Here is a 24,553-nt window from a genome sequence, read left to right as displayed (position 1 = left end):
CATAATATGTATTAAAACTTTCAGGATTCAAACAATTAAAAAGCTATATGTTTTCAAATTGCATACTGCCTCCACCTCATTGCAAAGTGGTGTGTGACACGCTGATAATATATGCCATTTAGCAGACGCTTTTATCCAAAGCGACTTACAGTCATGTGTGCATACATTCTACGTATGGGTGGTCCCGGGGATTGAACCCACTACCCTGGCGTTACAAGCGCCATGCTCTACCAACTGAGCTACAGAATGAAGCCTGTCTTCTGTTGCCTAGACATTTGAATGGCGAATGGGAAGCACGTTTCAATGACCAGTTGAGAAATAAAAATAACTATTTTTAATCGTGGCCAAAAAAACTATTTTTAATAGGGATGCATGATATATCGGAATCGGACGATATTAGCTAAAAATTCCAACATCGGTATCGGTTCGATGTCTAGTTTAACGCCGATGTGCAAAACCGATGTCAAAGCTGACACGCATACCTATATAATGTGGGTACATGATGTAATGATGCCACATAAAATGTTGCGCTACACGTGCAACACAGCATTCCTAACCTAGCCCACAATGTCTGATGTGTGGATTGAGCAGTCAACAAGTTGAGCAGTCATTTGAAAGAGTAAGAATATTTCAGCGAGACAACAAAAAGGCGAAATCCATTAACGCCAAGATAATTTAATTCATTGCCCTTGACAATCAACTGTTCCCTGTCGTGGGTTATGTTGGTTTTCGCTACTGGTCGAGCACTGGTACAGACTACCAAGTGTGCTATTTTTCAGATGTTGCCCTACCGGAGTTACACAGTAATTGTGTCACTGCTATTAGCTTCACGACATACTGTGGAACGCAGTTTGGGTGTCAAAAAAGATACACGTCAAACACTATTTAACAATAACACTATTTGAAGCGTTAAATAACACAGTTCTATTATAGAATGTTGTGTGATCTGAATTTGCACGTGCAAGCCAAGCGCCACCACTATTATCAGTAGCATGGTCAAAGCTGTACAAAAAAGTCTGCAAACAAGCGAACACCGGCCATGAACGATGTGTTCACAATACCACGTTGGTAATAAAGCATTGAAATGGGGTATCAGTCTACCCGTGACACCCACAGAACACAACTGTGAAGAGTTTACCCAAATATTTGTGTTGTAGCTCTTATCATGGGATTGTGACTTTGTGAAACCACCTCCCCAGTCAGCCTATTGTGTGTATTGACATTCATATTGCACTGTACAGCTTTACCTAAGGATTGGGGATCAATGAAATGGGGTATCAGTCTACTCAATACCCAAGATATTTTTTCCCAATGTCCTCATCAGAGTTATCAGACTCTAAAACATCCACACAGTATTGCTTTTCTTCTGGAATAGTGTTCAATACTAATGTGGATCAATGACATGGGGTAAGGTTGTACAGTGAAATAAGTATGCCGCCAATGCAATTCCAAAGTATAATACATCCAGTGTGATTTCAACAGATTTTTGTCAAATTAACAAATTGTCTTTTGTTGATTTTATATAGTTATTGTTTTTGTTTAACCTTTATTTAACTAGGCAAGTCAGTTAAGAACAAATTCGTATTTACAATGACGGCTTACTCCGACCAAACCTGGACGATTCTGGGCCAACTGTGCGCCGCCCTATGGGACTCCCAAACATGGCCTGTAATACAGCCTGGATTCGAACCAGGGACTGTAGTGACACCTCTTGCACTGAGATACAGTGCCTTAGACTGCTGCGTCCATGTTTTTTTAATTTTTTAATTTTACCTTTATTTAACCAAGCAAGTCAGTTAAGAACATATTCTTATTTTCAATGACGGCCTGGGAACAGTGTGTTAACTGCCTGTTCAGGGGCAGAACAACAGATTTGTACCTTGTCAGCTCGGGGGTTTGAACTCGCAACCTTCCGGTTACTAGTCCAACGCTCTAACCACTAGGCTACGCTGCCGCCCATGTGTGTGTGTGTGTGGGTGTGTGTGTGTGTGTGTGTGTTATTTAACTGTACGAGAATGTACGAGAAGGCCGCTCAAATTTTAAATATCGGTATCGTTTTTTTGGGGGGGTGGGGGAGAATGTAATATCACAAATTTTTAACACATGATTGCATTTTAAATAGTTGTGCAATGATTGGGTTTATAAAAGCGCTGTCTGACAAATTTTCCGCTCATATGCTCTGTATGTTGTGGGCGTGTGATTAATAAGATACACACAAGCGGAAATTTAATTCCACAAAATTATGCCAATTAACCCATAGACCGACAAGCATGACCGGTCAAATGTATTTCCATCAACTGGTATTTCCATCAATGAATAGGCTAAAAAGCATAATTTCGCAATGGGATTTTTCTTCTTCTGTTGGACAATTGGCCAGTGCCAAAAGCTGGCTATTACCGGCTATTGGAAATCCTGGTAAGCACTCACCCCACATGCCTCTACTTTTAGGTAATGAGGACCATGTATGCATCCCAAATGGCAACCTATTCCCTTTATATTGCACTACCATTGACCAGGGCCCACAGGGCTCTGATCAAAAGTAGTGCACTGTAGGGAATAGGGTGCCATTTAGGGGTAGAAACCATGTCAAAAGGGACCCCAGAACAAGACTGAAATTGTACTCTGTACCCTGCTACCCCTACAGCTCTGCTCCCCAGATAACTCCCTCCACACGGCAGCCACTCGTTAAAAACTTCCAGCGTAACTACAAAGACAGGGAGAAGCGCTGCAAACAAACAAGCTCTTTGTGTAATGTCCTTGGTGACAGGGACGAGGACAAAGTAGCTCCCTCCCGAGTCATGACGAGTTTGTTTGCTTCACATGGCCCTCCAGTACTTGTGAGCTAGAACTGAAGTGGAGAGAAGAGTACAATTGTCATTCATTCGCTTGGGATACATACCTCACACTTGCTAGGTCCGACGTAAACTGTCACTCAAAGGAGCTGATTACATGCGAAAATATGGAAGAAGCTAGCCAACTTTTAATTGATTGAACTTTGAAGGTGTCCCAACTGACACATTCAGAGTAAAGACGTGATTATGATGTTTGGAAAGTGTCGCCTTTGTATCCCAGAATAAAAGTATTTTTACTTTTGGCTTTTAGGCTATTTGCATGTGGAAATCAAATCGCTGCAAACAAAAAGTGCTAGTTAAAACAACATACCGTCTCCTCAAATCACATACATCAACAGAGCATGTCTGCAGGAGTTACCGAGGTCTACGTGACAGAGTTAGCACGGTATGTGTGCGAGTTCATTACAACTGACAGTTGAGTGAGTGGTGAAAAAGGAGACGCACTAGTTTCCCATAACCCATGAGCTCCTATCCTAGAGGGACTACTCTGCTGACTGTGCACATCCTGCCTACACTGCCCTGTGCCACTCTAATACCTCACTGTTAAACCACAATGCCCCAATTGCATCAGGTGTTTGCTGTGATCTGCTCTCCCAGTGTAAAAAAATAAATTCCTGACAGCGAGGCAACAGTGGGCAAAATAGTTTTTAAAGGTTGCCTCTATTCATTCACAGTATGGTCATTAACCATGACAGATATCTGAAAGCTATTTATGCCACCCAGTTATAAATATGGAAGACTCCAAGAAGCCAGAATATAACCTAAGAAGCAATGGCAACACTTAGGTTGCCCGTGTGCTATCATGTAGCCTAGTTACTTTGCATGAAACTACAGTTCAGATAAATAAGACCTACATGAAAAAGCCTAATGGTTGAATTGTAAGTTACAAACTTAGCTTTGTTACTGTGTAGTTATATGCAAATAGCCTAATGCACACCACAAAATGAAGAAGTAAGACAACTAGTTTAATGGATTCTGTACAACTTTATAGAGTGACTGAAACATTCAGATTGACTTTGTTCATTCCAGAACAACAGAGTTCTTTGAATATAGAAGAAAAAAACATCACATCAAACAGTATAGCCTACTTCCTAAACAACAGCATGTTATGAAAGACATGAATTGAACATCATGATACTGAACCTGATAGCGATTCCTTCCTAAAAAGGAAAACAGAGCTCTGGAAGAAGTGCTGTGTCACAGCTTCATAGGCAGCAGCATTGCTTACTGTTTAATCCCAGTTAGAGCCATGTTCAAGAGCGGATGTCCCATGATGCCAGGGCTGGAGGTCAATCTGTTACATTCACTAATGGACTATTACTGTAGTACCGGACGGGGTGCTGCTGTACAGCCTGCATGGCTGCAGTTGCATCCCAAAAGGTGCCCATAGGACTAGTCTAAAGTAGTGCACTATAGGGAATAGGGTGCCAATTGGGAAGCATGGCTACCTCTGATCTGACAGTCACATCTGTCAGAGGAGGAGGATGGGGGCTCTGCAGCACACTCCCCACACAACGATCCTGCTCCCCACACAGCCAGCCCGCTCCCCACACAGCAAGCCACCAGCCGCCACTTCCCACAACAAAGCACAACACTCATCTTCTGATGGGTCTTCCTTCAAAATAGCCTTTTAATGTGATAGGGAGATTTCAGACCGAGTCTGCTGCTGCCTCACAAGTGAGATTAAGAGAGGATCAGATGGGATACAACAGCTGCGCATCATAGATGTGAACCAAAAACACAGCTTCTTTCGAAGCCTTGTATAGCTAAGCTTACCAATAGCAATTACGTCTTGCTTTTCCAAAACATAGCAAGGCAGGATTTGGTTTGTTGTGTGTGTACTGTGTAGACTTATTGAAATAGCTTCAAAATAGTTTGTTTGGCTCTGAACTTTAACCAATAAGAGGAAGAAAAATAATGGTAATTTATTAGTAACGGAGACTGATAAAGTGGAGAGAAACTAAGAAAGTGCATCAGCAATGGCGCCTTTTTCTAATGGAGGCACTAATGGAGGCTCACTCTGGCATGGCTCGTTGGACAAAGCCTTTGGGGAAATTAATGTTTTTTTTGTGGGGGTTTTGGATAAACAAACAAAAATAAGGTATTCGGTAAACACAGGCTTAGGAGATCTTTACTTGTTGTTCTATGAGATCATTTTTATCAGCCAACATCCCTTTATTTATTTATTTCACCTTTATTTAACCAGGTAGGCTAGTTGAGAACAAGTTCTCATTTGCAACTGCGACCTGGCCAAGATAAAGCATAGCAATTCGACACATACAACAACACAGAGTTACACATGGAATAAAGAAAACATACAGTCAATAATACAGTAGAACAAAAGAAAACAAAAAGTCTATATACAGTGAGTGCAAATGAGATAAGTTAAGGAAATAAATAGGCCATGGTGGCGAAGTGCAGATAGGCTAAGTACAGGTGCAGTGATCTGTAAACTGCTCTGACAGCTGGTGCTTAAAGCTAGTGAGGGAGATGTGAGTCTCCAGCTTCAGAGATTTTTGCAATTCGTTCCAGTCATGGGCCGCAGAGAACTGGAAGGAAAGAGGACCAAAGGAGGAATTGGCTTTGGGGGTGACCAGTGAGATATACCTGCTGAAGCGCGTGCTACGAGTGGGTGCTGCTATGGTGACCAGTGAGCTGAGATAAGACTTGTAGATAACCTGTAGACAGTGGGTTTGGCGACGAATATGAAGCGAGGGCCAACCAACGAGAGCGTACAGGTCGCAATGGTGGGTAGTGTATGGGGCTTTGGTGACAAAACGGATGGCACTGTGATAGACTGCATCCAGTTTGTTGAGTAGAGTGTTGGAGGCTATTTTATAGATAACATCACCGAAGTCGGGGATCGGTAGGATGGTCAGTTTTACGAGGGTATGTTTGGCAGCATGATTGAAGGATGCTTTGTTGCGATATAGGAAGCCGATTCTAGATTTCATTTTGGATTGGAGATGCTTAATGTGAGTCTGGAAGGAGAGTTTACAGTCTAACCAGACACCCAGGTATTTGTAGTTGTCCACGTATTCTAAGTCAGAGCCGTCCAGAGTAGTGATGCTGGACGGGCGAGCAGGTGCGGGCAGCGATCGATTGAAAAGCATGCATTTACTTTTACTTGCGTTTAAGAGCAGTTGGAGGCCACGGAAGGAGAGTTGTATGGCATTGAAGCTCGTCTGGAGGTTAGTTAACACAGTGTCCAAAGATTTGTCATTATGAGGTATTTTATGTATATTGATGAGGAACATTTTATATTTAAGTCAAAGGGTCTATGGTCTTCAATTACAGACCTCACAGGTTGGTGGAACCATCCCCTCCTCCCCTTAGTCGACCTCATCAGTCTTTCTATACTCTGGGAGCGCTGAAAATGACAAATTCAGGAAATTTTGTCTACCCTCCAACTCTATCAAATCTGCTCTTCTTAAAATCCCCCACAGTCCATACAGTCAGAGGAATCCCTGGCACACTGTCCAACACTAGTCTACACACTACATCACCTTTTACTGCAAAAAATATAGCTCCCTAAGCACTGTTTATCTACTGTCTGATGGTCAAGATTTATGAACCCATAAATAATGTGGTCGTAAAGAGAGTGAGAAAGACAGCATACATGCAGGCGTGGTTGTGTGGAAGGGGAGTTATGACCAATCTAGGCTATAATGGGGTCATATCAGATTACTTCAGACTAAAACAACAATAATACAGATCAGTGATTTACTGTTATTTGCTTTGGTTAATGTTTTTCCTGGTTCATTTTTTACTTTAATAAACGGTAGTACAGTATGTGTTGTGTCCTGCTATGAGTATGTGGTATAGTATGGTATAGGTTATGTCCTAAATGACACCCTATGCCCTATATTGTGCATTATCTTTGACCAGAGCCCTGGCCCTGGTCAAAAGAAGAGCACTATAAGGAGAATATGGTGCCATTTGTGACCCAACCACAGAGTGGAGTATAGTATGCCTCCCTCCCCAGCTGCTCTGTTTGTGACAGCGAGACTGGAAGGTGCTCTGGAATGGAGCCCAACTGCAGGTCAATACTTCCAGACTCTGCGGCAGCAGTGCTTTTCCTCTCTCAGTCACTGAAATGTCTTAATTTCCCCTGCCGCCACACACACCCAGCCTTAAGAGGCTCCACTTCTCTCCCCTGCTCGCCTCTCCTCCTCCTGACATGTTCCATTCCTTTCTCCTGTTTTTATTTCTCAATTTCCCATTGTATACCAGCCTCCTTAGTCCTCATATCATTCAGTCTCAAATCCCTCTTTTTCCACAAGCAACATCATAGGCACTGACATGTGGAATGAGATTGAGGAAATGAAAGTCTGTATTATTAGGAGATTCATGTGAAGTTAAATCAATGCAAGTCATTTAGGATATCATGATTCCAGTAGTTAGCTAAATTACTGTCACCCTTGATATCAAGGAAACATGATACAGTGACAAAATGTTAATGTGGGGAATCTGAGGGGGGATTTACATTTTTTTACTTTATTGTTAATATAGAGTATTACAGTATGAGTCATGATACCCATAAAACCTAACAAGGAAATGGTTTCAATAAGACCCCAAGCCATAAGACTGCTGAACAATTAAGCAAATGGCCACCCAGACTATTTACTCCTCTTGCACTTTGATGCAGTGCCTTAGACCAATGCGCCACTCAGGAGCACACTGCTGGTACTCACTGTTTATTATCTACTGCATAGTCACTTTACCCCTACCTACATGTACAAATGACCTCGACTAATCTGTACTCCTGCACATTGACTTGGTACTGGTACTCCCTGTATATAGCCCCGTTATTTACATTTTATTTTTACTTTTTATTTTACATTAGTTTATTTAGTCAATATTTTCTTAACTATTTCTGGAACTGCATTGTTGGTTAATGGCTCGTAAGTAAGTATTTCACGGTAAGGTCTACTACACCTGTTGTATTCGGAGCATGTGACAAATAAAATTAGATTTTGATTTAATTTGTTTTACCACCATAAACTTTTCCATAGAGGATTTTATAAACACTTAAAATAAGGTCTGCGTTTTGTGTGGTCTTACCCTGGGGTGACGTTTTGATAACCTTGTAAATCTCTCTAGGACTATGTGACTTTTAATAAATATATTATTTAACCTTTATTTAAATAGGCAAGTCAGTTAAAAACAAATTTTTATTCACAATGACAGCCTACCCTGGCGACGCTGGGCCAATTGTGTGCCGCCCTATGGGACTCCTAATCACGGCCGGATGTGATACAGCCTGTAATTGGAACAGGGATTATAGTAACGCCTCTTGCACTGAGGTGTATTGCCTTAGACCACTGTGCCACTCGGGAGCCCATCTTGCATGATGTCTACTTTTATGCTAATTAGCATTTTTGAATCAGAGAGTAAATAGAGCCAAATATATTGATAAGTCACATGTCTGAGAGAGATTTACATGGTTATCAAAACGTCATGCCAGGATAAGCCTACACCTAGCAAACATTTGCCGATTTCTGTTAGGGAATACCTACTCTGAAGTGGGTGTGTGCTCTTCACAACTCAATTCGCGTTTGAGCTCCTAAACAACTGCAATTCTTCTTTTACTTTGGTAAAGTCTACAAAACTTTGTTCACTCTTTTCGGTACTGATTCTAGTTTTGGGAACAGAAAACTGCATTGAGATCAAATGTGTTATTAATGAGAAAATTAGTAGAATGATGGGACCAAAATAGATCTCGTTCCATCTTCTTCCACTGACAGTGTTGTGCCGAAAAACTTCCCCCTGACAGAATTCTCCCCCCGCCTTTGCGTGAACATGGACGCACTCAATTCTTCATTGCTGCGACTTGCTTGCTAGTTGAGATTTCTGATCACATTAGGCTGCGTTTCATTTTATTTTTTGTGTCGGTTTGATCGCAGGGGAGGCACTAGTAATGTCTGCAGTTTTCAGATAGGCTATTTGTTTCAAGTGTATTAGTCTATAAATAAATCTCTTTGCCAAAATGTGTCATCTCTCCCATGTCTTATTTGACTAGTAGTTCTGAAATGTTTATTGCTTGCCTAAATTTGACTCCTTCCCCTGTTTAATATAATACACATACATTACTTATTCATTTTGGTTGCCTAACCTGACGTGAAGTTTGTTCTATAGAAATGTGTGCCACAAGAAGTATTAGACTCTAGTCACAAAAGGAAGTGGTTATTTCAGCAATAAGTTTTCAGAGCCCTCTACTGTTCTCTCTACCCAATCCCTCAATCCCCCATCCCATCGTGCTTTTCCCTCTAATGGCTTTTCCTAAAAAAGATTTTACACTTTTTCTGTTTTAGTTTTTAAGAATGTAGGTACAGTGGAAATAATCAAAATAATAATAACAATAAATAAAAAGTGTACTCTGGGTTGAAAAATAAATATATTCAAATATATTAGTCAACATGAGTGCATATCCATATCCATAATCACAGGAAACTGTTATGATAATAGAAAAAAAGAAATACATGTATAATAATATAATTAATAAAACTATGACTGAATGTGCCTCCGTGAAGAATCTCCTCCCCAATAGGACACCCCCAGCACCTCCGCCATCTCCATCAACCTCCCCCCACCCCTCAACCACAAAACACAATAATAACAATAATAATAATAGAAATTAAAATCCAAAATATATATATATACAGACGTGGCCAAAAGTTTTGAGAATGACACAAATATTAATTTCAACAAAGTTTGCTGTTTCAGTGTCTTTCGATATGTTTGTCAGATACTATGGAATACTGAAGTATAATTACAAACATTTCATACGTGTCAGAGGATTTCATTGACAATTACATGAAGTTGATGCAGACTCAATATTTGCAGTGGTGACCCTTCTTTTTCAAGACCTCTGCAATCCGCCCTGGCATGCTGTCAATGAACTTCCGGGCCACATCCCTGACTGGTGACAGCCCATTCTTGCATAATCAATGCTTGGAGTTTGTCAGAATTTGTTGGTTTTTGTTTGTCGACTCGCAATGGGATTAAGGTCTGGGGAGTTTCCTGGCCATGGACCCAAAATATCGATGTTTTGTTCCCCGGGCAACTTAGTTATCACTTCTGCCTTTTGGCAAGGTGCTCCATCATGCTGGAAAAGGCATTGTTTGTCACCAAACTGTTCCTGGATGGTTGGGAGAAGTTGCTCTCGGAGGATGTGTTGGTACCATTCCTTATTCATGGCTGTGTTCTTTGGCAAAATTGTGAGTGATCCCACTCCGTTGGATGAGAAGCAACCCCACACATGAATGGTCTCAGGATGCTTTACTGTTGGCATGACACAGGACTGATGGTAGCGCTCACCTTGTCTTCTCCGGACAAGCTTTTTTCCAGATGCCCCAAACAATCGGAAAGGGGATTCATCAGAGAAAATTACATTACCCCAGTCCTCAGAAATTCAATCCCTGTACCTTTTGCAGAATATTAGTCTGTCCCTGATGTTTTTCCTGGAGAGAAGTGGCTTCTTTGCTGCCCTTCTTGACACCAGGCCATCCTCCAAAAGTCTTCGCCTCGCTGTGCGTAGAGATTAGAGGTCGACCGACTAATCGGAATGGCCGATTAATTAGGGCCGATTTCAAGTTTTCATAACAATTGGAAATTGGTAATTTTGGACGCCGATTTTTTTTCTTTACACCTTTACTTAATCTTTATTTAACAAGGCAAGTCAGTTAAGAACACATTCTTATTTTCAATGACGGCCTAGGAATGGTGGGTTAACTGCCTTGTTCAGGGGCAGAACGACAGATTTTTACCTTGTCAGCTCAGGGATTCAATCTTGCAACCTTCACTAGTCCAACACTCTAACCTCCTGCCTCACGAGGAGCCCGCTTGTTATGCGAATGCAGTAAGAAGCCAAGGTGAGTTGATAGCTAGCATTAAACTTAATCAATCATAATCACTAGTTATAACTACACATGGTTGATGATATTACTAGTTTATCTAGCATGTCCTGCGTTGCATATAATCGATGCAGTGCGCATTCGCGAAAAAGGACTGTCATTGCTCCAACATGTACCTAACCATAAACACCAATGACTTTCTTAAATTCAATACACAGAAGTATATATTTTTAAACCTGCCTATTTAGCTAAACGAAATCCAGGTTAGCAGGCAATACTGATGGATGCCACCCGTTAGATAAAATACGGAACGGTTCCGTATTTCACTGAAAGAATAAACGTCTTGTTTTCGAGATGATAGTTTCCGGATTCGACCATATTAATGACCTAAGGCTCGCATTTCTGTGTGTTATTATGTTATAATTAAGTCTATGATTTGATAGAGCAGTCTGACTGAGCGATGGTAGGCACCAGCAGGTGCATAAGCATTCATTCAAACAGCACTTTCGTGCGTTTTGGCAGCAGCTCTGCTGTTTATGACTTCAAGCCTATCAACTCCCAAGATTAGGCTGGTGTAACGATGTGATGTGAAATGGCTAGCTAGTTAGCGGGGTGCGCGCTATTAGCGTTTCAAACGTCACTTGCTCTGAGACTTGAAGTAGTTGTTCCCCTTGCTCTGCATGGGGAACTCTGCTTCGAGGGTGGCTGTTGTCGTTGTGTTCCTGGTTCAAGCCCACGTAGGAGCGAGGAGAGGTATGGAAGTTATACTGTTACACTGGCAATACTCTATAAGTCTCTATAAGAACATCCAATAGTCAGGTATATGAAATACAAATGGTATAGAGAGATAGTCCTATAATAACTACAACCTAAAACTTCTTACCTGGGAATATTGAAGAGTCAGGTTAAAAGGAACCACCAGCTTTCATATGTTCTCATGTTCTGAGCAAGGAACTTAAACATTAGCTTTCTAACATGGCACATATTGCACTTTTACTTTCTTCTCCAACACTTTGTTTTTGCATTATTTAAACCAAATTGAACATGTTTCATTATTTATTTGAGGCTAAATTTATTTTATTGATGTATTATATTAGATTAAAATAAGTGTTAATTCAGTATTGTTGTAATTGTCATTATTACAAATAAATGTCAAAAATCGGCCGATTAATCCGTATCGGCTTTTTTGGTCCTCCAACAATCGGTATCGGCATTGAAAAATCATAATCAGTCGACCTCTAGTGCCGATGCACTCACACCTGCCTGCTGCCATTCCTGAGCAAGCTCTGTACTGGTGGTGCCCCGATCCCGCAGCTGAATCAACTTTAGGAGACGGTCCTGGCGCTTGCTGGACTTTCATGGGCGCCCTGAAGCATTCTTCACAACAATTGAAGCGCACTCCTTGAAGTTCTTGATGATCCGATAAATGGTTGATTTAGGTGCAATCTTACTGGCAGCAATATCCTTGCCTGTGAAGCCCTTTTTGTGCGAAACAATGATGGTGGCATGGTTTCCTTGCAGATAACCATGGTTGACAGAGGAAGAACAATGATTCCAATCACCACCCTCCTTTTGAAGCTTCCAATCTGTTTTTCGAACTCAATCAGCATGACAGAGTGATCTCCAGCCTTGTCCTCGTCAACACTCACACCTGTGTTAATGAGAGAATCACTGACATAATGTAAGCTGGTCGTTTTGTGGCAGGGCTGAAATGCAGTGGAAATGTTTTTTGGCAAAGAGGGACTTTGCAATTAATTGCAATTCATCTGATCACTCTTCATAACATTCTGGAGTATATGCAAATTGACATCATACAAACTGAGGCAGCAGACTTTGTGAAAATTAATATTTGTGTCATTCTCAAAACTTTTGGCCACGACTGTATATTTACAGTACATATACATAGTCACAGGACACTCAACTTATCTATTTTCCTACATCAGATATGCAGGTGACAATCCACCTGGATGACAGCACATAATCAGCAAGACGGAGATGCTCTTCGAGGGAATGCCTGCCCATTCTCAGATGTTAGATAATCCGAGATGATCACGTCATTTACATTCCAGCCATTTTCAACTCCAGATTTGACTACTTCAACTCACACCCTGCTGGAATCCCTGAATTCTCAAATTACCCTCTGTTATTAATCTCTATATTGTAATCAATAAAGTGTTTCAAAATGCTATACTTTTATTAGCATATGTTCAGATCATTCCTGAGAGAGAAGTGGTGTAATATCTCCAGATGGGCGTGTGGTACCCTTCCTCACCCATGCCAACAAGATGTTACTTCTTGAGGGGTCTTTGTCTTGAAAATAAGTATGAGAGTATAAGTAATGTACAATTAACCTACTGAAAGTATACTGACTAAAAGGAAAAACAGAACAGTCAAATGATATTATAGCTGTGTCGTTGTATACTTGCGAATTAGAATCTTAAGTGTAACATAATTTTGTTGGGGAAAACAAATTTATTTTCCGGTTTGCTGAATGTGTTCTGAAGGAGGAGACAATTGTCATTTCAAACATGGACAAAGATGTTAACATCATGAGAGAAGAAATAGCAGTCACTCTCCTCCAAAACACTAGCCAACTGACCTAACTGTGCCACTTTTAATTTTAATTTTACCTTTATTTAACCAGGCAAGTCAGTTAAGAACACATTCTTATTTTCAATGACGGCCTGGGAACAGTGGGTTAACTGCCTGTTCAGGGGCAGAACGACAGATTTGTACCTTGTCAGCTCGGGGGTTTGAACTCGCAACCTTCCGGTTACTAGTCCAACGCTCTAACCACTAGGCTACGCTGCCGCGGGGAGCTGGACAATAATGAGGAAGACACTAACTGGGTAATTGCTTGTTCACTTCTAAATGCACATTTTTAGGAGTACGATTTTGTATAAGCAGTTGTCTGATAATTAAATAATTGTAATTCAAGAAAATGTACTTAATGACTTAAATATGAACATTTTTCATATAAATTTCAGATTGGTTGTAACTGCCCACGATGGTTCCAACAGACCTGTATGAAAACCATCCCATCATTGGAGGATTATGTCTGCGCTGCCTGTCAGGACTAGGTTAGGCTTGAGTTCCAGGCGATGGTTTCACCTGGAAAACTTTCCATAAAAAGTGGACTAAATGTTCAGTTGAGCTGGTGCAGCTTTCCAATATTTGTTTATGTTATTTATTGTCTTTTTATATTTGATTTGTCATTTTATCTTATTATGCAAATATTTAAATTTCTATTTCTTATTTAATGTTTGTTAACAAACTTAACTTTGTCGTGTTTTTGTGTGATAATATTTGTGTATTATCATTCTTTTCTTAAACATTACAAAATGTTTCTAAAATAAAAGTTTGTTACTTTATAATCTAATTTAGCTTTCTGTGGCACACACTACTGGTCAACATGAGCTACCAAAATGATTCTGAAGTGTGCCAAGCCTTGCAGTCCCCCCCCCCACACACACAGCTATTTTCCTAAATTTTGTGGCTAGAGTCAAATACTTTCTGTGGCATACATCAGAGTCAAATACTTTCTATAGAACAAACTTCACGTAGGCAACCGAAATTAATAATTTATGTATGTGTGTGTGTGTTAAATTAAACAGAGGGAGAAAAATGTATGCAAGCAATAAACATTTCAGAACAACTACTAGTCGAATAAGACATGGGAAAGATTACGAACTTATTGCTCGAGCTTTATTTATAGACTAATACAATTGAAACAAATAGCCAAACCGAAAACTGCAGACATTACTAGTTCCTCCCCCGCGATCAAACCGAAATATAAAAATGTATATAAAATTAAATGCAGACTAAAGTCATCAGAAATCCAAACTAGCACGCAAATCGTGATGAATGAAGACTAGGTTGACTGCGCGTTCACGCGAAGATGGGGGGAGAATTTCTGGCACAACACCGGCCAATGCAATGTGCTACCATATCTGGCAGTGAGTGGAAACGCCAAGTGGATGCTTCACAATAGAAACAGCAAACTTAATTAAAGCGCACAACAAACGAAATGGTCGGACACCTAAGATTAGCTAACACTAGTTAGTTGTCAGCACACGATATCAGAAAGCTTCATTTTTGTTGAAGTAAGTTACTGTAAATAGAGCCACACAATATATCAAACAATATTTCCTTAGTTGCGATGGCAAATTTCGATTCGAAAGATGCCGGGGAAAAAGTGAACTTCATTGCATTTGTTGGTAATGACGCACAGTAGCCAATGGAGTAAATACTATAACGTTAACTAGCCTTGTGATCATACTTTAATTGAGGGACTAAAACCCGTAACTCGCGACTGTGCACGCACACACACACACACACACACACACACACACACACACACACGTCGTTTCCATTCCGGCCATAGAATTAGCATTCCCGTTAGCAAAGCTAGCTAGCTACAGACAGTACTTTACCACGTAGCTATCAAACAACAACTTCAAATGCCAACTTCAATATCCAGAACTTTAAAATACAGAAGTAAAAGAAAACTAATAACTTACAGGTAAACCCATAAATGAGAAGCAAAACTGTGGTGGCTTGCAGTCCATTGGGCGGCAGAGTCTTGTGGTAATCGAGTAGCAATCTTTTCGCCATGATTTCCCAGTGCACTTTCGTTCCTTACCTCGCTCAGCTTCTACGTCTGTTCTACTGCTGATTGCTTCTCAAGCAACTCCTCTCCATAGCGACCGCCCGGGCGCGAGAGCTGTACCACTTCTGGGATTGACAGGGGCACACAGCTTAATCAGTCAACAAATTCCTTTTGTTATGCACTTTGTAAATACATGAATACATTTTACAGTGTATAGCTAAGTAGTTAATGTGTCAAGACTTTATAGACCTTTATTAGACTTAAACCCCTTATTATTGACCAATGACTAAGTGAAATTGAAATGGTGCACTGTAAATCATCTTATATCAGTCATCCATTCAAGAATAGCCCTAATATAATTTTACAATTAGGCATATTTTTGTTGTGATGGTGTACTTTCACAGGGTATTTCATTTCTGACAGTTGTGTAATGTAGTCGAGCCTGTGTTTGTGATCACTTTGAGAATGATCCCTTGTCTGAAAGACATGAATCAAATAAACATTTAGGAGAGTACAAGACCTGAGTCAAGATCCCTTAACCAGTGTTAATTAAGTCGAAAAACAACTGTTGGGATTGTTTACAGCCCATTTAAAGAAAACACAGCAGGTCTGGAGTTAACATTCCATCCAACCAAATAGCATAGCACAATTGCCAGGTTACCACTAAATGAACACTGAAGTCTCCATTTGGATGAGGTCTGATAATCTTCTCATCAATTAGAATGATGGTTTTATCACATACAGTGACTTCAGAAAGTATTCACACCCCTTGACTTTTTCAACATTGTGTTGCCTGGATTTAAAATTGATTAAATCGAGATTTGTTTAAATCAATAGCCTACACACAATACCCCATAATGTCAAAGTGAATTCATATTTTTTGGATTTTTTTTTTTACAAATGAATTAAAAATGAAAGCTGAAATGTCTTTGTAATGGAAAACCTAAATAAGTTCAGGAGTAAAAATGTGCTTAACACGTGTCCTTCTGTGGCACAGTTGGTAGAGCATGGCGCTTGTAATGCCAGGGTAGTGGGTTCGATTCCCGGGACCACCCATATGTAGAATGTATGCACACATGACTGTAAGTTGCTTTGGATAAAAGCGTCTGCTAAATGGCATATATTATTTATTATTATTATGTCACATAATAAGTTGCATGGACTCACTCTGTGTGCAGTAATGGACTTTAACATGATTTTTGAATGATTGCCTCATCTCTGTGCCCAACACATACAATTACATTGGGGCAAAAAAGTATTTAGTCAGCCACCAATTGTGCAAGTTCTCCTACTTAAAAAGATGAGAGGCCTGTAATGTTCATCATAGGTACACTTCAACTATGACAGACAAAATGAGAAAAAAAATCCAGAATAATTTTTAATGAATTTATTTGCAAATTATGGTGGAAAATAAACTTTTATTATTGACCAAATACTTATCTCAATACTTTGTTATATACCCTTTGTTGGCAATGTTTTCTGTAAGTCTTCACAAGGTTTTCACACACTGTTGCTGATATTTTGGCCCATTCCTCCATGCAGATCTCCTCTAGACCAGTGATGTTTTGGGGCTGTTGCTGGGCAACACGGACTTTCAACTCCCTCCAAAGATTTTCTATGGGGTTGAGATCTGGAGACTGGCTAGGCCACTCCAAGACCTTGAAATTCTTCTTACGAAGCCACTCCTTCGTTGCCCTTTAATGCTGAAAGACCCAGCGACGTTTCATCTTCAATGCCCTTGCTGATGGAAGGAGGTTTTCACTCAAAATCTCACGATACATGGCCCCATTCATTCTTTCCTTTACACGGATCAGTTGTCCTGGTCCCTTTGCAGAAAAACAGCCCCAAAGCATGATGTTTCCACCCCCATGCTTCACAGTAGTTATGGTGTTCTTTGGATGCAACTCAGCATTCTTTGTCCTCCAAACACGACAAGTTGAGTTTTTATCAAAAAGTTATATTTTGGTTTCATCTGACCATATGACATTCTCCCAATCTTCTTCTGGATCATTCAAATGCTCTCTAGCAAACTTCAGACGGGCCTGGACATGTACTGGCTTAAGCAGGGGGACACATCTGGCACTGCAGGATTTGAGTCCCTGGCGGCGTAGTGTGTTACTGATGGTAGGCTTTGTTACTTTGGTCCCAGCTCTCTGCAGGTCCTTCACTAGGTCCCCCCATGTGGTTCTGGGATTTTTGCTCACCGTTCTTGTGATCATTTTGACCCCACGGGGTGAGATCTTGCGTGGAGCCCCAGATCGAGGGAGATTATCAGTGGTCTTGTATGTCTTCCATTTCCTAATAATTGCTCCCACAGTTGATTTCTTCAAACCAAGCTGCTTACCTATTGCAGATTCAGTCTTCCCAGCCTGGTACAGGTCTACAATTTTGTTTCTGGTGTCCTTTGACAGCTCTTTGGTCTTGGCCATAGTGTAGTTTGGAGTGTGACTGTTTGAGGTTGTGGACAGGTGTCTTTTATACTGATAACAAGTTCAAACAGGTTCCATTAACACAGGTAACGAGTGGAGGACAGAGGAGCCTCTTAAAGAAGAAGTTACAGGTCTGTGAGAGCCAGAAATCTTGTTTGTTTGTAGGTGACCAAATACTTATTTTACACCATAATTTGCAAATAAATTCAATAAAAATCCTACAATGTGATTTTCTGGATTTTTTTTCTTCTCATTTTGTCTGTCATAGTTGAAGTGTACCTATGATGAAAATTACAGTCCTCATATTTTTAAGTGGGAGAACTTGCACAATTTGTGGCTGACTACATTTTTTTTTGCCCCACTGTAACTAAGTTTCCTCAGTTGAGCAGTGAATTTCAAACACAGATTCAACCACAACGACCAAGGAGGTATTACAATGCCTTGCAAAGAAGGGCACGTATTGGTAGATGGGTAAAAAAAAAAAAAACAGAGATTGAATATCCCTTTGAGCATGATGCAGTTTTAAATTACACTTTGGATGATGTATCAATACACCCAGTCACTACAAAGATACAGGCATCCTTCCCAACTCATTTGCCAGAGAGGAAGGAAGGCCAATGGACTTTAAAAGAGTTACAGAGTTTAACGTCTGCGATAGGAAAAATATCTAAAGATTGATCAACAACATTGTAGTTATTCCACAATACTCACCTAATTGACAGAGTGAAATGGAGGAAGCCTGTACAGAATAATAATATTCCATAACATGCTCAAGTTATTCAGGAAAAAAAATAAACGTGATGGAGCTAAGCACAGGCAAAATCCTAGCGGAAAACCTGGTTCAGTCAGCTTTATACCAGACTCTGGGAGAGGAATTTACCTTTCAGCAGGACAGTAACCTAAAACACAAGGCCAAATCTACACTGGAGTTATTACAAAGAAGACGGACAGAGCTTGAAGATATTTGAAAATAATAATGGTTAAATGTTGTGCAATCCAGTTTTGGAAAGCTCTTGGAGACTTACCCAGAAAGATACACAGCTGTAATTGCTGCCGGTGGTTCTACAAAGTATTGACACAGGGGAGTGAATACATACATAAATTTGACATTTCTGTATTTAATGTTCAATACATTTGCAAACATCTCTAAAAACATATTTTCACTTTGTCATTATGGGGTACTATGTGTAGATGGGTGAGAAATGTATTTAATCCATTTTGTATTCAGACTTTAACACAACAAAATGTGGAATATGTCTAGGGGTATGAATACTTTCTGAAGGTACTGTATACCCCACTCGCCCTGAAAATGAATGTTGGGCTACCACCCACCTTTACTACCAACACATTTCAGAAGGTGTTTCTTCAAACAATGTTTCTGTGGTATTTTCTTGTCTGTTTTCCTGTGTGCATTCCTGTGTTGTAAAAATACCAAGATAACATAAAGAAGTGGCAAATCCAAATGTTTGTCAGGGAACACCAGTTGTTTGACAAATAAGGAACAAACAAACCCCAATGATTCCTAGTCATATGAGCAAAATAGTTTGAATACTTTTATTGAGAGAACAATATCAGCAAGTAATTGATTCATAGCATTGGGCTGCAGTTATAAACAATGACATAATTCTTTCAGACCAACATATACCCAGAAAGTCACAGACTGAAAACGAACACTTGTGTATAGGCTCGAAAACACAGACATTAAATTCCAAGGCAACAATGGGGGAATGTAAGTGACAGAGTTAATATTAACCTCAAGAGGCAGTTCAACCTCCCAAGGTGTCACAGAAGAATTAGAGCAGTAAACTGGTGTCGTGTCACAGTGCCAAGCAAGACAGGCAGAGAGAACAGTCACATGTCACAAAGGCATTCCACACACAGATGAAGAATTGCTGTAACTGATACACCAGTAAGGCCTTCACCCTGCACACTCACTAACCAGTAACATAAACATACTGGAGCACAGCTTCTCTGCGACACACAGCAAATATGTCACTTGTTAGTTTGTAGCATCAGAGACATATTAGGGATCCATAAGAAAACAAATAGGAAGCTGAGCTATAACGTTGTTGCAGGCTGCATCTATAAATATGTCCATTCTACCTCTGTATGCACTGGGGCATGTATGACATCTCCATAGCGAGGCCCTACAACAGCTGTAGCTGAAAAATAATTAGTTCTCTTAGATCTTCCCATTTATCCTAATCAATCACTCTCCCCAGACCACTTCAGGAATTAATTGTATGTTATGTTAATGTTGCTCGGTGCAATGGAAATACTTAAAATAGTAGCTTCTTGATGGGATTATTAATCAAATAATCTATTTCCGTTTAATTTTATACTAAGATTATAGGATTTGGTAGCGGTATAGCATAGATCTGGTCAGAATGTGGGACCATTGGCAGCATAGTACTTTTCCTATGGAAAATATCAACATAATAAGGAACTCATGTGCTATAATCAAATGGTTTATTGAGCCTTTATGGTGTGTGACCTTGGTAACAGTGGTGACTCACGGAGAGACCTCTAGACCCCACTAAACATTTAGTCTGATTGTGTTATTACAATTCCTCCCTGGCAGTCAGAGCTGTATTGGCACCACCTTTCCTGTGACCAGTAGTTGCACATCCACAGACTGATGTTCGAGGCACTTGGTTTAACAGTCTGTAAAAACAACCTTTGTTAAACTTGACATTCCTCCCCAGTCGGTCGCATTGGAGATTGCCAGAGAGCCAGCCCTAGTACACCTCAAACCCCCATGTCCCACACCCGCCTCCCCGCTGTTCTTTCTCCTTCTAAGGCTTGGCCATCTAAGAGCAGCCTGGGGAGGATGGAGGTCATCCCAGTGCTGACGCTGCACACTGTTGTTTACAGCTTGAGTGGTGCCTCCCCTATAATGAACTTTCTCTGCAGCATAACTTGACTTTAGGGGACGCGAGGGAACACAATTAGACTAATATACCTCAGTCACTTTACAGATATGCATTCTCACAGATTATCACTAAAAGGATTTTGTACTGTAAATCATTATCATCACTGACTATTCAGCTGGCTTACTATGAGCAGCTAGAGTGCATTCGGAAAGTATTCAGACCCCTTGACTTTTTTCACATTTTGTTACGTTACAGCCTTGTTCTTAAATGGATTACATTGTTTTATTCTCCTCATCAATTTATACAAAATACCCAATAATGACAAAGCAAAAACAGTTTTTGTTTTTTAAATGTTTGCAAATTTATATAAATATATTTTTTAAATGTAATATCACATTTACAAACAGTGGGGAGAACAAGTATTTGATACATTGTCGGTTTTGCATGTTTTCCTACTTACAAAGGATGTAGAGGTCTATAATTTGTATCATAGGTACACTTCAACTGTGAGAGACGGAATCTAAAACAAAAATCCAGAAAATCACATTGTATGATTTTTAAGTAATTAGTTTGCATTTTATTGCATGACATAAATATTTGCTACATCAGAAAAGCAGAACTTAATATTTGGTACAGAAACCTTTGTTTGCGACTACAGAGATCATACGTTTCCTGTAGTTCTTGGCCAGGTTTGCATACACTGCAGCAGTGATTTTGGCCCACTCCTCCATACAGACCTTCTCCAGATCCTTCAGGTTTCGGGGTTGTCGCTGGGAAATACGGACTTTCAGCTCCCTCCAAAGATGTTCTATTGGGTTCAGGTCTGGAGACTGGCTAGGCCACTCCAGGACCTTGAGATGCTTCTTACTTGCCCTGGCTGTGTGTTTCGGGTCGTTATCATGCTGGAAGACCCAGCCACGACCCATCTTCAATGCTCTTACTGAGGGAAGGAGATTGTTGGACAAGATCTTGCGATACATGGCCCCATCCATCCTCCCCTCAATACGGTGCAGTCGTCCTGTCCCCTTTGCAGAAAAGCATCCCCAAAGAATGATGTTTCCACCTCCATGCTTCACGGTTGGGATGGTGTTCTTGGTGTTGTACTCATCCTTCTTCTTCCTCCAAACACGGCGAGTGGAGTTTAGACCAAAAAGCTATATTTTTGTCTCATCAGACCACATGCCCTTCTCCCATTCCTCCTCTGGATCATCCATATAGTCATTGGCAAACTTCAGATGGGCCTGGACATGCGCTGGCTTGAGCAGGGGGACCTTGCATGCGCTGAAGGATTTTAATCCATGACGGTGTAATGTGTTACTAGCGGTTTTATTTGAGACTGTGGTCCCAGCTCTCTTCAGGTCATTGACCAGGTGGTGCCGAGTAGTTATGGGCTGATCCCTCACCTTCCTCATGATCATTGAAGCCCCACGAGGTGAGATCTTGCATGGAGCCCCAGACCGGGGGTGATTGACCGTCATCTTGAACTTCTTCCATTTTCTAATAATTGCGCCAACAGTTGTTGCCTTCTCACCAAGCTGCTTGCCTATTGTCCTGTAGCCCATCCCAGCCTTGTGCAGGTCTACAATTGTATCCCTGATGTCCTTACACAGCTCTTTGGTCTTAGCCATTGTGGAGAGGTTGGAGTCTGTTTGATTGAGTGTGTGAACAGGTGTCTTTTATACAGGTAATGAGTGGAGAACAGGAGGGCTTCTTAATGAAAAACTAACAGGTCTGTGAGAGCCGGAATTCTTACTGATTGGTAGGTGATGAAATACTTATGTCATGCAATAAAATGCTAATTAATTACTTAAAAATCATACAATGTGATTTTCTGGATTTTTGTTTTAGATTCCGTCTCTCACAGTTGATGTGTACCTATGATAAAAATGACAGACCTCTATATGCTTTGTAATAGAAAATAGAAAATCTTTGGAGGGAGCTGAAAGTCCGTATTGCCCAGGAATCAGGAGGATAGAGTTGTGGTCGGATTTACCAAATGGAGGGCGAGGGAGAGCTTTGTATGCGTCTCTGTTTGTGGAGTACAGGTGATCTAGATTTTTTTCCCCCTCTGGTTGCACATTTAACATGTTGATAGAGATTTGGTAGAACTGATTTAAGTTTCCCTGAATTAAAGTCTCCGGCCACTATGAGCGCCACCTGAGTGGTTTCCTTTTTACTTATACAGCTGACTGAGTGTGGTCTTAGTGCCAGCATCTGTTTGTGGTGGTAAATAAACAGTCACGAAAAGTATAGCTGAGAACTCTCTAGGCAAGTAGTGTGGCCTGCAATTTATCACAATATACTCTAACTCTGGCGAGCAAAATCTAGAGACCTCCTTAGATTTCGTGCACCAGCTGTTGTTTACAAATATGCCCAGACCGCCTCCCCTCGTCTCGGAGTGTGCTGTTATATCCTGCCGGTGCAGCGTACATCCCGCTAGCTGAATATCCATGTCGTCATTCAGCCACGATTCCGTGAAACATAGGATATTACAGTTTTTGATGTCCCGTTGGTAGGATATTTGTGATCGTACCTCTTCTAATTTGTTGTTCAATGATTGCACGTTTGCGAGTAATATTGACGGTACCGTCAGCTTTCCTACTCGCCTTCTGCGGGTCCTGACGAGGCATCCGGCTCTTCATCCTCTGTACCTGCGTCGCTTCCTCTTGAGATATACTGGGATGTCGGCCCTGCCGGGTGTTTCGAGAATATCATGCGAGTCTTGCTTGTTGTTCAAAAAAATCTTTGTCTAATCCGAGGTGAGTGATCGCTGTCCTGTGTTCCAGAAGCTCTTTTCTGCCGTAAGATACGGTTGAGGAAACATAACGTACAGGATCTCTGGAGCTCTGTCAGAGTGACCATCGGGTTCTTGGTCACCTCCCTGACCAAGGCCCCTCTCCCCGATTGCTCAGTTTGGCCCGGCGTACAGCTCTAGAAAGAGTCTTGGTGCTTCCTAACTTTTTATATTTAAGAATGATAGAGGCCACTGTGTTCTTGGTGTAACGGATGTGAAACGGCTAGCTTAGTTAGCGGTGCGCGCTAAATAGCATTTCAATCGGTTACGTCACTTGCTCTGAGACCTTGAAGTAGTAGTTCCCCTTGCTCTGCAAGGGCCGCGGCTTTTGTGGAGCGATGGGTAACGATGCTTCGTGGGTGACTGTTGTCGATGTGTGCAGAAGGTCCCTGGTTCGCGCCCGGGTATGGGTGAGGGGACGGACGTAAAGTTATTCTGTTACATTGGGGACCTTCAATGCTGCAGACATTTTTTGGTACCCTTCCCCAGATCTGTGCCTTGACACAATCCTGTCTCGGAGCTCTATGGACAATTCTTTCACCCTCATGGCTTGGTTTTTGCTCTGACATGCACTTTTAACTGTGTGACATTATATAGACAGGTGTGAGCCTTTCTTTTCAAATCATGTCCAATCAATTGAATTTACCACAGGTAAAGTTGTAGAAACGTCTCATGGATGATCAATGGAAACAGGATGCACCTGAGCTCAATTTCAAGTCTCATAGCAAAGGGTCTGAATACTTGTATACAAGCTATTCTGTTTTTTTATATTTAATACATTTACAAACATTTCTAAAAACCTGTTTTCGCTTTGTCATTATGGGTGTAGATTTATACTGAATATTTTTTATTTAATCCATTTTAAAATAAGGCTTTAATGTAACAAAATGTGGAAAAAGTCAAGGGGTTATACTTTCCGAATGCACTGTATTTCTGATCTCTAACAATTGATTGTCATGTTAAAAAGTGTTATGTTAGCGTTGGCTCCATAAGTACGTTATCCAGTCATATGAATGTCTCTCTGTCCAGAGCTTAGTGTGCAGCTTTCTACTGAGGTATGAGAGAGTATTGTCAAACTACGATGTAATTACAGTTTTTCTTAATCTCATACAAGCAATTTTGTGATCTATGTTGAAACAT

At 40.7% G+C, this 24,553-nt stretch overlaps 1 protein-coding gene across 2 annotated transcripts in view; it reads right to left on the bottom strand.

Moving 5' to 3' along the window:
• Positions 1–15,397, bottom strand: part of LOC118366024 (nectin-3-like protein) — a 76,761-nt gene extending 61,364 nt beyond the window's left edge. Inside the window, exon 1 of one of the 2 annotated variants that reach the window (XM_052520608.1) lies at positions 15,229–15,397. In XM_052520608.1, coding sequence (XP_052376568.1) covers positions 15,229–15,322 — 94 coding nt within the window. In that variant the 5' untranslated portion in view covers positions 15,323–15,397. The remainder of the gene's footprint in view (positions 1–15,228) is intronic. The other variant, XM_035748366.2, reaches the window with a different exon arrangement.
• Positions 15,398–24,553: the final 9,156 nt, after the last annotated feature.

The sequence above is a fragment of the Oncorhynchus keta genome, chromosome 1 (genome assembly GCF_023373465.1).
Source record: "Oncorhynchus keta strain PuntledgeMale-10-30-2019 chromosome 1, Oket_V2, whole genome shotgun sequence".
Classification (NCBI taxonomy): Eukaryota; Metazoa; Chordata; class Actinopteri; order Salmoniformes; family Salmonidae; genus Oncorhynchus; species Oncorhynchus keta.
The sequence above is the reverse complement of the archived record's forward strand: the minus strand, read 5'-3'. Positions and strand labels throughout refer to the sequence as shown.